Source organism: Alosa sapidissima, chromosome 23 (genome assembly GCF_018492685.1).
Source record: "Alosa sapidissima isolate fAloSap1 chromosome 23, fAloSap1.pri, whole genome shotgun sequence".
Lineage (NCBI taxonomy): Eukaryota > Metazoa > Chordata > Actinopteri > Clupeiformes > Clupeidae > Alosa > Alosa sapidissima.
The window spans coordinates 18,894,836-18,909,835 of record NC_055979.1 but is presented as its reverse complement, the minus strand read 5'-3'; the positions used below and the strand labels follow the sequence as shown (position 1 = coordinate 18,909,835).

The 15,000-nt window shown below is 42.3% G+C and overlaps 2 protein-coding genes across 10 annotated transcripts in view; both read left to right on the top strand.

Moving 5' to 3' along the window:
* mdm1 (Mdm1 nuclear protein) overlaps positions 1–11,480 on the top strand; it is a 22,831-nt gene extending 11,351 nt beyond the window's left edge. For 2 of the 8 annotated variants that reach the window (XM_042080031.1, XM_042080029.1), the window contains 6 exons: positions 817–1,044; positions 1,897–2,015; positions 4,819–4,952; positions 6,849–7,092; positions 10,037–10,105; positions 10,646–10,946. In XM_042080031.1, the coding sequence (XP_041935965.1) occupies positions 817–1,044; positions 1,897–2,015; positions 4,819–4,952; positions 6,849–7,092; positions 10,037–10,105; positions 10,646–10,755 (904 nt within the window). In that variant the 3' untranslated portion in view covers positions 10,756–10,946. Of the gene's footprint in view, positions 1–816; positions 1,045–1,896; positions 2,016–4,818; positions 4,953–6,848; positions 7,093–10,036; positions 10,106–10,645; positions 10,947–11,238 lie in introns of those variants that run through there. The other 6 variants (XR_006026707.1, XM_042080030.1, XM_042080035.1 and 3 more) reach the window with 6 other exon arrangements.
* Positions 11,481–13,542: 2,062 nt separating this feature from the next.
* il22 (interleukin 22) overlaps positions 13,543–15,000 on the top strand; it is a 1,877-nt gene continuing 419 nt past the window's right edge. The window contains exons 1-6 of one of the 2 annotated variants that reach the window (XM_042080084.1): positions 13,543–13,940; positions 14,031–14,224; positions 14,345–14,410; positions 14,527–14,685; positions 14,792–14,851; positions 14,952–15,000. The exon at positions 14,952–15,000 is cut by the window's right edge and continues 419 nt beyond it. In XM_042080084.1, the coding sequence (XP_041936018.1) occupies positions 14,081–14,224; positions 14,345–14,410; positions 14,527–14,685; positions 14,792–14,851; positions 14,952–15,000 (478 nt within the window). In that variant the 5' untranslated portion in view covers positions 13,543–13,940; positions 14,031–14,080. Of the gene's footprint in view, positions 14,225–14,344; positions 14,411–14,526; positions 14,686–14,791; positions 14,852–14,951 lie in introns of both variants that reach the window. The other variant, XM_042080083.1, reaches the window with a different exon arrangement.

Sequence of the window (15,000 nt, the reverse complement as noted above, 5' to 3'; positions counted from 1 at the left end):
CAGCTGGGTTTCCAGCCAATTCTTTTCATGGAGATTTTTACCATTGGAATCCTGACTGATTCCATCATTTTAGTCACCTAGGAAATGTCGCCACTGGATTCACTTAGGGGTGGATCCAAGCCCTGATTTGACAATGTGACTAATGTTGAAGGAAACAGGTTTATTCAAATCAGATTGCACTCATGTATTTCCATTGATGTTGCCCTGACAACAATCTTCAACAACAATCAACAAGTCTTCAATCCACAGCTGTTCACTTCATTAGGCGGGTGTCTATTTTAACACAACGGAAGAAATATGTGCATATATGCATATCCATTTAGTCACATTTTTATGAATGCGTGTAAAATACGCAAATGAGTTGAATCGAAACCCAGCTATAGTCCTCATGGAGGCCAGAGAGGGCAGCAGAGCTTGGTGGAAAGCCCTGTTGGTTATACCATACCTTCTCAAACAACAGAAACACTCCATACATTGTAAAGTATATAGATTAATGTGAAGTTCATTCTGAAAAGAGAACTGCATTATTTCATTATGTTTCTTTTTTTTTTTTTTTTTTTTGTGTTTCGTTCAGTTTGACTGAATCTAATCCCACTCACTCGTGTTGGGGTATTCTGCTGTTCTATCAGTTTCGCTTTAAGACTCATCTCACCCTTGGTCACCGCTAATACATGTGTGTTTATATTTGTGTGTGTATGTATGTATGTATCTATCCATGTTTTATATGTATTTGTGTGTGTGTGTGTGTGTGTGTGTATGTATATACCGGTATTACACAAGCTCAACGTTACTGTGTTTCCTTTCCTCTTCCTACAGAGTGGGCAGTGGGACAGGCAGTGCCAACTCTGCCCGCTCTGGCGGCCAAGCATCCACCAGGGGGCAGCCCCTTGCCCCCACCGTCCCTATCCCGGTCCAGCCCAAACAGGCATGGGGCGCCCGGGAGGAGCCTGGTCCGGTGGAGCGGACAGACGATCAGGCCGAAGACAAGGACGAGGAAGAAGAGGAGAGAGAGAACGGAGAGAAAAGAGAGAGAGGAGAAGACAGGTGTGTGTGGGTGTCGTGTTGTCTCTACTTACTGCAAACACCCACTCTGCCAACCTCCCAGAAAGGGGTGACTTTGCCATCTTCCTTATGATGTCATTATTGCACCCACTCACTGTCTCAGAACGAGGCGTTTTGTACTTACTTACTACAAGATGAAAGCATGACCTCATCGAGAGAGAGAGAGAGAGAGAGAGAGAGAGAGAAAGAGAAAGAGAGAATTTTAATGTGTTTGCTGGTGTGGCCACCCAGGAAAATCCTGCATTCCTGAGCTGTGCCAGACACCATTGTGTGCATGAGTTGCTCTTTAGAGTTACTGCAGCTAATGTTTAACATGACATGACAACCATAAGGCCACTTGCAAGCGTGATGCGTGAATAAGTTCCTAAGTTTGCCTTAACTGACAATTGAGTACTCTTGCATTGCGCTTTGAAAGTTGAACCAAGTTCAACACTCAGCTTGTTCAATGCTAGCACTGCAACCGTTCTGCTGCCAAACCATAACGAAAGGAAACCTGCCGCTTGCCGCTGGTCAGTGTGATCCCCGCCTAACATGCCAACTAGGCATACCCTACTGCATATCTCTACTATACTCTCTCCCTCCCTCTCTCCCTCTCTCTCTCTCTCTCTCTTTCTCTCTTTCTCTCTTTCTCTCTCTCTCTCTGTCTCTTTCTCTCAATTCAGCTCAATTTAGTGTCAAATGTGTTTTATTGACATTGCAAATCATACACCACATCATTCACAAGAGGAGTAGAACATGAATAAATAAACACAAAAAAGAAATCACACACACACACATACAAAGTATTTACACAAATAGGGTATATGAACATGAACATTCTGTCCATCACATTAGGGCTCGGGAGTCCGAGGGATCCAGCAGCCTCAGGGAAGGGGGCAGGCTGCCGACGCCCAAACTGCGGACCTTGGGCCTCGCTCAGCGGACTCACCACGACCGCACCACCCCTGCTGCCGGTAACCTGCCATCCTTGAACTCACCGTCGTCAGTTGACAAAAGGAGGGTTGAGATTGAGAAATACTGATGTATTGCTTGAGCAATGTAGGAAAGTTCTTTTATGAGCTTGTTCGTTTGTTGTACTATATATGACTAAATTGTGGAATTCATATCATTCAGAATCAGTATTGATGCTTTATTAGCCAAGTATGTTAACACACACAAGGAGTTTGTTATTGTATACGACTAAACACACACAAGGAGTTTGTTATTGTATACGACTAAACACACACAAGAAGTTTGTTATTGTATAGAACTAAACACTCACAAGGAGTTTGTTATTGTATACGACTAAACACACACACACACATGGTAGAGCAACAAGAGTGTAAAGCATAGGGGCATAAGTGGCAAAAGAGGATGTGGCATAATAGATGGCTCAGGTTAGCTGTTTATAAGGGTGAACAAGCTACTGGAGCTACTATACAGTGTTCTGCAGTGCCTGCCGTAGGGGAAACCATGGAAACAGTTTGGTCCAGGGTGTGAGGACCCCTGGAAATGTAGCTGACCTGTCTGCGTTACAAGTCCTGGAAGGAGAGCAGGGAAGTCCTAGTGACTCGATCACTTGTTCTAACTGTTCTGGCAAACAAACCCTGCGTGAAGAGTTAAGCATGTCAACATGAAGCAATAAACCCTGCATAGTGACCATGCGGAGTGAGGCGTGTCAACATGAAGAGTGTGCAGCAGGCGTACTGGTGCAGTAGGCCCACTGCACCAGATACAGTAGCAAGGACAAGCTCGCTCTACATCAAATTTCCCTTGACAGGCCAGTGGTCCCCCTAAACAGTTTCCTCAGTTTCACTCTGACTCCTCCGTGATGGGGATCACCCACCTGATGTCAGATGCAACCGCGTTCCAGTCCTCTCATGCAAAGATTGTTAAGGCGGAGCAAGATATTTCATCAGGACACACTTCCGGGAACCCAGATCGCACGAGGGGGGGTCAAAATCCCCCTTTATGCAGAGCAAAGGCAGCGACTGCTCCATTGAAGTCTATGGGCATAGCTCAGAATTTTACCACATATGTTAAGGTCTTGGTTCTATAGAGTTAGGAATGTGAATTTCGGGCACGTTTTCATGATCCTCAAACCCTTCTGAACATTTCAGGTACATTTTTAGCATTTTTGAGCAATCTAGTCTGGAGAAAATCAACCTTATATCAGGTGTGCGCCGGTTATTTATGCCGCTGCTGTTGGCTGGTTGCAATGTACGCTCATCAATACGTCATCGACACGCCTCTTTATGCAGACAGGACTCGATCCCCATTTCGCGCCCATAGACATGAACTACGACGAAGTATCTTGCTCCGCCTTAACAATCTTTGTCTCATGTATGTAGTCCCGCTTGACCCTTAACCACAAGGAAATGTTGTGGCCAGCTGAGTGTGCACTGGGTCTTAGTGCCTTACTCCGTCTCACTGCCATATTAGCGTGCGCTGGGTCTTAGTGCCTTACTCCGTCTCACTGCCATATTAGCGTGCGCTGGGTCTTAGTGCCTTACTCCGTCTCACTGCCCTATTAGACGCCGCATCGACCGCTGCTCCCTACTAGCGCTGACGAGATTTGGAGCCGCCATCTTGGACCGGTCATCCACTCCACTCAGTGTAATCTGTTTGGCCGGTGCAATGAGCTGTCAGTACACTTAATTAATCATATCTCACTGAATACCGAACAGATTTTCACGCGTTTTTTTTTGCTGCAAAGGTCATACATGTAGCTATGATACAGGCCACATTGTTCGAAAATACAAAATACAACCAATAGTACGGTAATGTTAAATCTTACTTGTGAAAAGTAAATCCCCCCGAGTATGGTCCGCCGATTTGAGCAGGAACATGCTGCACAGTGCTGTCATCTTGTGTTTTCTGCTGCAACGCAATGAGGAGTATGACAGGTCCAAGATGGCGGCCGCATTTCTTGTTTCCAGCAGCCAATGCGGCGTCTATGTATATTATGTCTATGGTCTCACTGCCCTATTAGCGTGCGCTGGGTCTTAGTGCCTTACTCAGTCCCTATTTGGTTGGTGTTCTTTTTTATTCTATAATTTATTTTGGCCTTTATTTGGATTAGTGAAAAGTTGAAATGGCATTTTGAAATGGGCATGGGTCAGATTCAGATTCTTGTGGGCACTATGGTTACATGTGCACCATAGTTCCCCCAGAAAACTTTGTGTGTGTGTGTCTGTGTTTCTACATCTAGGTGGGTGTATTTGTGTGTGTGTGTGTGTGCGTGTCTGTATCTATACATGGATTTGAAGTCACGAAAACATGCATGCGCAACTAAGAGGCAGAAAGCACCATAGAACAGCATAGAACAGTGTTCTTTATGAAAAGAATACAATGAAGGTTTGTGCTGAAAACTGCACCAATTTGAAATGATGATGGTTAGAGAATATTCAATATGTTCAATGCATGTCACGTCAATGCATGTCTTTGCCATAAACGGCAAAAGACAATGTTATATTAATAATGCAAATGAACGACAAACTATGAAATAAAGTCTGAAATGAGATGTTATTATCATTAAGACAACAGGGGTATACAAAAAAAATCCGATTGTAGCTTACAGCAGCTGACAGTTAGGTTAAGTTTATAACGTTGTGGCCGGCCACCAAGCGTCTTCTGCCCCACGGCTGCCCGTGCATCTAGTTTTGTTGGTAAACGGGAAACCTGTGTATGTATGTGTGTATGTTTGTTTCAATGTGTGTGTGTGTGTGTGTGTGTGTCTGTGCGTGCTTATGTTTGTGTACCAACTGTGTTTGCCAGGAGGAGCCATTTTGGTATCTCCCCCAAGAGCGAGGGCCTCTATGCGTGAGCGACCGAGCCCGTCTCCCCAGGGGAAACCCCGCTCGCCACAAAGGCTCATGGGACATGTTTCCCCAGCCCCGACACCCGGCAAGGTGAGTCACAGCTGTTCCACAGTATCAGTCAGCTTACACGCAACAGCTCCTATAGTTAGTTACTTAGTTAGTTATTGACTAAATTGAAAATAAGGTGTGAGCAAAACAATGGCAATAGAAAACCAAGGTGTTCTATTGTCATTGTTTTGCCGACACCTTATTTTCACCAAATTTACAATACCCCTTTAATTATTTCTTCGGAACCAGGAAGTGTTCAAATGTTAAAGGGACACCAGTCAAGCCTGATGCTTTTTCTCTACGAAGCTCCCCCTAGCGTCTGTATGTGTCGTTACGTGTACGAGCCCTCGCTCGGTCTGAAGCTCTTTTCCTTTTCTTTGCATCTTCCGTCAGGGGTTTTCACTGCTTCTTCGCCGGCTCTGCCATTATATAGACGTTTGCAACAATCGCTAGCGTGCGTCTGTGCTCGGGATGCAGGATGTAAACTGATCCTGCTTCTCGCGATGTCTGAGACGTTGTGAGACTAATGTCGGTGGGTCGGCGGCTAATGTTGGCGGGTCGGATACACAGAACTTGCAAGTGGGATATTCTTCCTACAGGCAGTTGGGGCGGGAGAGAGATGATGACTTACGAAGATGATTAATTAACACGAAAACGTTGCCTGGTCTCCCTTTCATGCTAAAAACTACAAGCTTCCAGTTGATTTCGCCACTCTATGAAGATGGGTGTGATTAAAATCAACTGCCATTTTCTGTTGAGCTCACTCAGTTTTTGCCATCTACGTATAAGTGACATCTGTCTATTCCCTAGATCTGTCTATGTACAGCATATCACATCCATTGTCTAACAGTATAGTCCTTTGTGCATTCACTTCAGATGTTATTGGTTACAGTACAGATTCCTATGATAAGCAGAAACAGGTAAATTCAGTAAACATTATTCAAAATTGTATTTACCATTGCAGGATTCATCACACCAGTTCTATAGAAGTTGTTTCACATACATAAGCACCTTTTCTCCTTTGCAATAACGTTGGGCTCATGCCCTGTGAACCAAATCTCAGAACCAGATGTCATTAAAAATTAATTAAAATAATGCATATTACCATGTTTGCAGTAATGTTTAAAGTGTAATTCCAGCGAAATTTGACCCAAAGGTGTTTTCCTGCATTAAAACACAACAAATAAGCCGTGGAGACAGTAATTTTCATTGATTAACCACTACAGAGCTTGGCTTGGTATATATGCTCTTCCCTCAAATCTCAAACAGTGGAGAGTATCTATGCGCAGTAAGCTAAACGCTTCCCAAATAGCATTTTTTTAACCAGTAATATTGTTCAAAACAGCACCAAACCTCGTCAGTAGCATGCTTAGGGTCTCTTGACAGTCTTTTATAATAACTCCGGGTTCGCTAACTAGGTGTTGGTGCTTCGTTTCATGTGTAGAGGCCCTAAGCAAGCTACTGACGAGGTTTGGTGATGTTTTGAACAATAATACTGGTTAATACTGGTTGATGTGTTTTAATGCAGAAAAATACCCTTGGGTCTATTTTCGCTGGAATTACGCTGGAATCACTTTAACATTGAGTTGCATTGTAAATGTTTATGGCAAGAGGGGAAAAGTTATGTGTAAATTAACATAAACAAATCATATGCCTCTCATATTAAAGTTTACTAGCAGAGTTTTTAACATTTCATCAAAAGACTCCATTCCACAACAATTGGAGGTTCTAAAATGTCACGTTAAATTCAATGAACCTAGATATTCTTTATTCTTACACCGGTCTGATGGTACCTGTTGAAGATAGATTTATTTCATTATCCACAATGCATTAATTGCCAGTATGGTTGACGCTGATAGGGTCATATTTTGTCATAATTGTATCACCAAGTCAATCTCCTTTAGTTTTTGTCACAGCCATTGTGATCTTGTCCCACAGGCAGAGGAGGCCAGGCTGACCCGCACGCCTCCCGCGGCAGGCCTGACGACTGTGGACCATCTGCCACTCCGTGATGACGCCTGGTATGGTGCGGGTCTGTCCAAGGAACCCCCCAAAAGGTCGTCGGTCCCAAGGTCGTGCCGAAGGCGGGACCCCAATGTGAAGGCCTGGACTGCCCCCTGGGCCACACTGCCTGCCAACCGAATCCAAGGTGCGCTCAGGGACCCCGAGTTCCAGCACAATGGTACGTTCCATCGCTGACCCCATTATACTACCTCTGGCAGACTTGTTTGGTTTATTCCTTAGGGCTGAGCTACACCAGGCACGTAACTGAAGCGCTCCGTTCGTGTTGCGTCTGCTGCAACAATTAGCTTCCACTATAATGTATGTTGGGGAAAAAAAATAGACCACTCTTCTAAAATGGATTTTACGCGTCGCGAACGGAACGCTTCAGTTACGCACCTGGCGTAGCTTCCCTGTCAATCTCTCAGTTATGCTTTGAGGAGGATCCACAACCAAGTGTCAGAACTTTAGTGTGCGCAACAGTGGCGTAGCCAGAAATGTTCAAATGGGTGGACACGGAATAAAACAGTTGGGCAAAGCCAATTTGATTGAACATAAGATAGGACTAGATTAGATGCATACAAACATTAACCATAGGCATATTATATTTATGACATAACATTGGAATTTATTGAACGCATTTGATCACAGCTGACAAATTACGCAGAAACATTTTCAACTGGAGCAAAAAATGCATGAATGTGTAGCTTTTGGCGCGTCGCATGAAACACAATTGAGACCACACAGATTGACCATATTGGATAAGTGCAAAGCCTTATCATAGGCATGGTGCATGCATGACATGAAAAGTGGAACTTAGCCTGTTGAACGAATTTCATCATAGCTGACAAATTACGTATAGTCGGCTAAACATTTTAAACTTGCGCAAAACTGCATAAACACTGCATCGGCGTGTTACATAAAACACAAATTGAAGCATCAGATTGATCATTGGACAATCCTACTGCAAAGCCTTTTCATAGGCATGCTAAGACATAAAAAGTGGAATATGAATGCATTTCATCACACAGCTGACAATTACGCAGAAACATTTTAAACGGAGCAAAACAATGCATGCAGCTTCAGCACGTCACATAAACACAATCGAAAGATTGATCATATTGGACAACTGTAAAGCGTTATCATAGGCACGTAACTTTTATGACATGAAAAAGTGGAATTTATTGAACGCTTTCGATCACAGCAATACGCCGTTAGGCCTACATGAACGTAGCTTCGGTGTGTCATCACTTCAAATTGAAACAGAGTGGACATTTGCGGTATATTGCGTCTGTCTGTTCATCAGTTTACATCATACACTTTTCTCTGTGTTCGTATTTCCCATGTACACCAACAAAAGTTATAAAAAATCATTTCCATTACTATGTTGTTGCGTTGTAAACAATTTTCCAGTCAGCCCACCACTGACTAACTGATTTTCAACGTCTAATTTTCCACTACCCTGCTCTCTGTCTGAATCACTCTCTGCGTAGTAATGACCTGTATTAGTGACCTCGTCTGCAGCTTTTTCCATGAGGTAAAATTTGATGGTCATTGATCAATGATGCGACAGTCATTTTCATGGCATTTCTGCATTTCAGCATTTCTGCACAAAAGGTAGCTCATTTGGAATATAAGCAACTTTAAGAAATCAACTGTATCATATCTGGGTTCAAGATCAATTTACCAAATAACTGCAGTGTGAGAAATTATCACCAAATATTGAAAGCATTACAGGCAAATATTGATACAATAATGCATCTATAAAATAGTTGCATAGTGATTAATCATTAAATGCAGTATATCAGTGAATCCTTTGGACCAGCAATGAATTTTGATATTGTAAGACAAAATTGCAGTGTTGTGTTTCCATGAAATCCAGGTCAGCCAAAAAAGTGATTTCAAAGTGATTTCAGTAGGAAACGCGACAATGACGATGAGTTTACCGTCAGAGAGAAAAGGTGAGGTCAAGTTCCTGCTAGCAACAGAGCGTTAGGAGGATTGGTGCACATAATGTAGGTCACATCCCATCCTCCACGTTTGCACTTTCTCCTTACAGTGAGAAGCATGCTTATGTTGTGCATTAACTAAAACTAACTACATAAGCATCTGCAGCACAGCACACTTGATGATATGCATTTATAAACCCAGAATATAGTAAAGAACACACGCAGCTGCTGTGTGATTAAACAGCTACCATTACCGTCTCTTCCTTGTAATATTACATAACGTGCAAGTTCATTTTACAAGGAAGCACTTAATATGCAACTTGGCATCACTGGGATTCTAGCAAAAGATACAGTAAACCACAGATACAGTGCGCCGCATTAAACAAAAAGTTTGGATGCGGGAGGAAATGTTATACTAATCTGTTTATACATTGCTGTGGTGCTTCAGGCCATAATACTTGATGCACACATGTATGTTGTGTAGGCTACACTCTCTTTGGAATTAAAAAATGACAAGTTGTGCAGCAGTTACCAATAGTGTTTCAAAATGATACATGTTGGAGAGAATGCAATCTATTGATTGAACTGCAGATTAAAGGCCCTGGTTCCTCGTGTGAGACAAGTCCTTACTCCGGGTGCTTGCATGTGAGCCTGGTGTGTCATCATCACGTGTCATCCCGGAAATTCCCATCTATTGTTCCTGTACCTCATGCTCTTTAGGTGCTCCGCTGTTGCTTACATTGGACTTATGCATTGCCTTGATAATGCACAGGAATACTGTACTGCACCGCTATCCTTCAGGTCTGGAAAGTGGTGCAGTACAGCATGGTCATGTTTTTGATAGTCTTTTTCACCTGCTCATTGGGTCTTGCTGTCTCATTTCTGCTAGTGCACTGATGTTCATGAATGCCTTTCTGAAAGCTTTTTTTTTATATCTTGACCTTAAATTGATTGACACTGTCTAGACATCTAGACAATTTCCTGTTGGTTTTGTAGGCGGTTGCCTAATACAGTTAGCGGTTAGGCCACTTTGCATCTTTACCCAGATTAGCTGCAAGCAAGCACATGCACTTCACCAAAACGTGTGCCTGTCACATGGACATTTCAAGTTGGTTGACTGTCTTGATCCATTTCATTTTTAGTTCATTTTAAATAATAATTTCTTCCTCCTTGAAGGTAACTTGGGTCTTCATCGACCAGGACTCTTTGTGTATCCTTCAAGTGATACAACTCTGTCGGATGATGGTAAAAAGTCATTCAGTGCTTCTCTTCCTGCTCCAAACATGCACCAAACCTGCACCAAAAAAAGTGACTTCAAATCATATAAATCATATAAATTGTCCATTCTAAAACAGACACTCGTACACACACACACACACGCACGCACACACACACACACACACACACGCATGCATGCATATGCATGTGCAAACGGCAAACACACACACACATGTACATATGTGTACATGTGTACATATATTTATATACATACAGTATATACAGTATATATTCATACAAATATACAAACATACCCCCCCCCCCCCCCACACACACACACACACACACATACTATACATACTTTTATGCATGTGTAAACATATACAGTATCTGTCTGCATGTAAAAGCATATCTGTCTGCATGCGTGAAGTGTATTGTATAGGCTGAGGCATACTATATAGTTGTAGAGTAGTTATAGAGTATGTAGTGCAGCGCTTATTCTCTGTGCTGATCTTCCATGTTGATAACACTGGTGCCTTGGCTTACCTCTGACTCCGTTTCACACAGACGACCGCATGTCACACATCTCAGCCAGATCTGCAGCGTCCTGCTCCATGGCTGACCAGGTGTTGGGCCGGGCTTTGAAGAGGAAGGAGAACTTCTGGGGGAAAAGCTAACTTCTGTGTGTGTGTGTATGCATGTATGTGTGCGTGTGCGTGTGTGTGTGTGTGTGTTTGTGGTTACAGCAGGTGATCAGATGAGGTTGGTGGAGATTACGATTTGCCACTAGATCAACTGATAAACCCATGAGTCATTTTGGGACTCTCTTTTTCACCACAAGTAAAAGGCAATACATTACTTTGAAAAATTATGTTTGACAGGTGATTACTAGGGTGTAAATTGTAGATTTTAGAAATTATTTTTTGTTAGTGTACTGTCGGTCTTAATGAGACTTTTTTTATTACACTTTTTGGTACAGCAAAATGTGATAACTTGCTCTTGTAAGAGCTCTGATTTGAATGGATTGATTGAATATATCTAATGAAATGCTATGTTTGTAAAGCCTGTGTACATTTGAATATTTACAGTATGTACATTTTGTACATCTGTGCCTAACAATTCAGAGACCAGTCTCGACTAAGACCATTTGTTTTGTTTAGGAACAGATTATGCTCTGTATGATACTACACTTGGGAAACATGCCTCAATGAAGATTTCAATGATCAAAATAAGCTTAAGCATATGTTCCTCTTCCCTGTATATTATGTAGCTTGACTCCGCCAGATGGATTGCTTCACATTTGCTCCGCATATTCATCTGGGAACTTTCCGTTGGAGAATGTTTGGGAAGGGGCGAAAATATTGGTTAGCTGATTGGATAAACCATCTGTCTATCACCACCTACGTTGGTACGTTGGGCCAAATCAACCAATCAGATCAACGAAGCGTTCTTCTAATGCCATCTTTTAACATACAAGTTAGGTAATTAGCTAACGTTAGCGTTTTTAAACTTACCATTTGTATTTGACATGAACCTCATCAACGACAATCCCCACCAAGTTTTCATGGTAGGCTACACTTCTGAAGAAAGCATCTTCTCGTTAAGTAGCCTAACTAAGATTCAGGGCTACCAAACACTAACTGGAATTGGCCGTGGAGGATGTCTGTGTCCTTCATTACTTCCAGCTACATTGCAAAGACTCCTAGCTTCCCAGGAATACTCGAATATTCAGATAAAATGTCAGCGATAGCTATGCTCATCTCATCCGTGGAAGTCGCCATGTTGTATTCACTCATACTCTAAGTGGCTTTAAATTAGGGCTGTCAAAATAACTGATTCATTTCGATTAATTAATTTAAGAAAAAAATAACTGATTAAAAAAAAAATTGTGCGGATTAACCGATTCCATATGACCTTTGACCCCAAGCTGTTCTAGTCAGTAACCATTAGACTATAAAATGAAGGAGGGAGAAGAAAATGTTCTGCCTAGATCATTGATTGTAATATTTACTTTTAAAAAACAGCCTGATGGTGTTGATAAAAATAAAGCTTTCACAGCAAAAATGATATGCGATTAATTTAGATAAATTAATCACATATGTAATTAATTCGATTAAATGTTTTAATCAATTGACAGCCTCACCTCCCAGATCAAGGCCTATCCTACTCACACTGCCCTCTACCAGCTGACCACCACAGAGTTTCTCCCCTCCAGTCATCCCACTCCTAGTTTTCTCTCTGTACTTCTACACGGTTGACGCTGTGCATCTCTTTCTGTCTTTTTCTTTCTCTCCTGTTTGCGCATATAACAGGGCTCCCACAGGTAAGTGTCTATTCCAGACACATTTTTGGGGCAAAGCTTTACTGCTTGCTTGAGTATCCCAACTTTGTTTATTTGATTCCCATTTATTTATCTCCTGGTCTAAAAAAGTAAAATATTCTTGAATGCTTCATGACTGCTCTGAAATCATTGGTCGGTATATTGTATCATTGAGTACAGTACATAGTAAGTCATGGAAATTCAGTTTTGGAAAAAGGAAAAAGTCATGGAACCCTATAGTTCTATATTGTGAGGTTGACACGCAGAGGTGTAGTGGTAAAATAAGAGGTGGGTAACTATGAATTCTGTGATCACAGTAAGGTCGACTGTGACATGCAGTATCAGATTTTTAAAAAGGCATTCAGAACATGTTTGATGATGGTGGAGGTTATTGTCCATTGTTTATAACAATACCAATGGTATTAAAAGATTCCTAGAGTGTTGATGAGTGTACATATTGTGAATGTGAATAATAAAGTGTGATTTTTTAATGTTGAAAGTTGCAATTGGTTAATACATTTTTTTGAGAGGTGGATAAACTCTTACTGTATAAAAGGTGGATAAACTCTATTTCTGAAATTTCAGAGGTGGGTTAACTGTGTTAACTTGCGTTTAGCCTCCACTACATCCCTGTTTACACGGCTGGACAGCATCGCTTTCTCCGAGCGCTCTACGTCGCAGCCTGCCAGCCTCCTACATGTACACAGCCCCCGGGGGCTTGCCCTGGGGTGTCAGCTTGTGTGCTGACCCATGACGTCGCAGCCAAGCCAGCACGGCCTCTCAGAACTCTGGACCTCTTTGTGCGACTGCTACAGACAGCCCCACACACACACACTGACGCAATGGCGCGCTTTGCCCCTGCTGTTATTGATAACGACAGATGGTGCAGTCAGGGTTTACAAACAAGCACTGTTATTGGAAAAAATAAAAACATGGCTGCTTTTCAGAGCTACATTGTGTGATGTTGGTGAGGCTATGTGTTTAGACTTGAGGATAAAGGGACCAGCATGGCTTCCTGCACCAATGAAAGCCTGCCGAGGTGTCACCTGGCAACATCAATGGAATTGTTTCAGAGGGCAGTGGACTCTTCCTCTTATTGGCAGTGACTGTGCAAACACAATAAAGTCGCTCCAACGATACCAATGCTCATGTGCCTACAGCCTTCATTGTGTTTGCTCAATATCAGAGGGTGGGGAATTCACACATTCATAATCGGATGTTCCTACTGTAGGCCTTGTCAAACTTAAAAAAATTGACCTGGTCAGCATTAAATTACCTGTATTATGTTGCTGGAGTTTTGATCACCTGTGGTGGATGATGGTTCAAAAGAGGAAATGATATCATGTCATGTTTTGCCCCTTAATGTTGTCCTTACCAGTATGTGTAGTTGCAATTTTTCCAACAGGTAGTGTCAAGGGGGTAGTACACATGAAACGAAATGGGAAACCACAATGACGTTCAGATAAAATCTAGGGCACTTCTTGAGGATATAAATACTGTCAGCTCACGGGGACAGCATGCAATCCTAAACTAACCTGCAAGGTAAGAAGTCAATCAGCCTTTCAAGGATTGTAAACTCAAAGGATTTGCCTGTGGTTGTGATTGATTGAGAAAATGTGTTTTTATTTCTAGGAGTCCCAGCAATTGTGTTCACTGCCAACGTCCATCGTCCAGCTGAAATCATGAAGAGTTTTCTTGTCCTTGCTTTCGTGGTGTGCTGCGCTGTCTGGGGAGACACAGCGTCGCTGCTAACCAGGCATAAGCACTGTTCACAACCCCTGGACAACTCCGCTACCTGGAATAACATCATAGATGTGGCCCAACATGTGAGTGGTTGCATAGAAGCGTTATTGGAGTTCTTTATTTGTTATGCAACATTCTTCTTTAAATGAACGAGTATGAATGGACTTACGAGTTGACTAATTGGCGTTAATTTGTCTGGACAGGCGCAAGGACTGGACAAGAACCACATGACCCGCATACTTCCAAAGATGCCCGAGAAGGAATTTAAAGTGAGTATGCTTAGTGTGATGTTTGGACCTATAGCGGATATCTGATTGTGTATAGGCTACAACTTGTTAGTTAAAGGCTTATGTGGAGTCATTAAATGTACGTTTCAAAATTGCAGGAGAATGACAGCTGCTGTGTGCACGCCAACATCTTGGACTACTACCTCAAGAATGTGCTGACCGATGCTCTGCCGACTAATGATCACCACTCTCGTCTGCCCATTGTCAAAGAAGAGCTGCACAGGGTCAGACGCGACTTGGTGACCAATGCCAACTGTGTATGTAACTTTTTATTGCAACAAAATGTCTTCCTGTAGGCCTATAGACCTACTTTTGATTTGGTGTTGAGGCGATATCTAACCAAATTTTATGTTTCTTTTTCAGGATCTAAATAAATATGATGTGTACAAGTACAACAAGACATTCAGAAAGAATTTCTTGGCAGTGAGTCTATTCTTTGATAAACGTTGATAAATTGCCCTAGTCCATATTAGGCTACTGGCAGCAGGGACAGCACCTAATCAACCCCACATTTTCATTTCAGACGGGTGTTGACGCTACGATCAAGGCAATTAGCGAGATGGATATTCTCT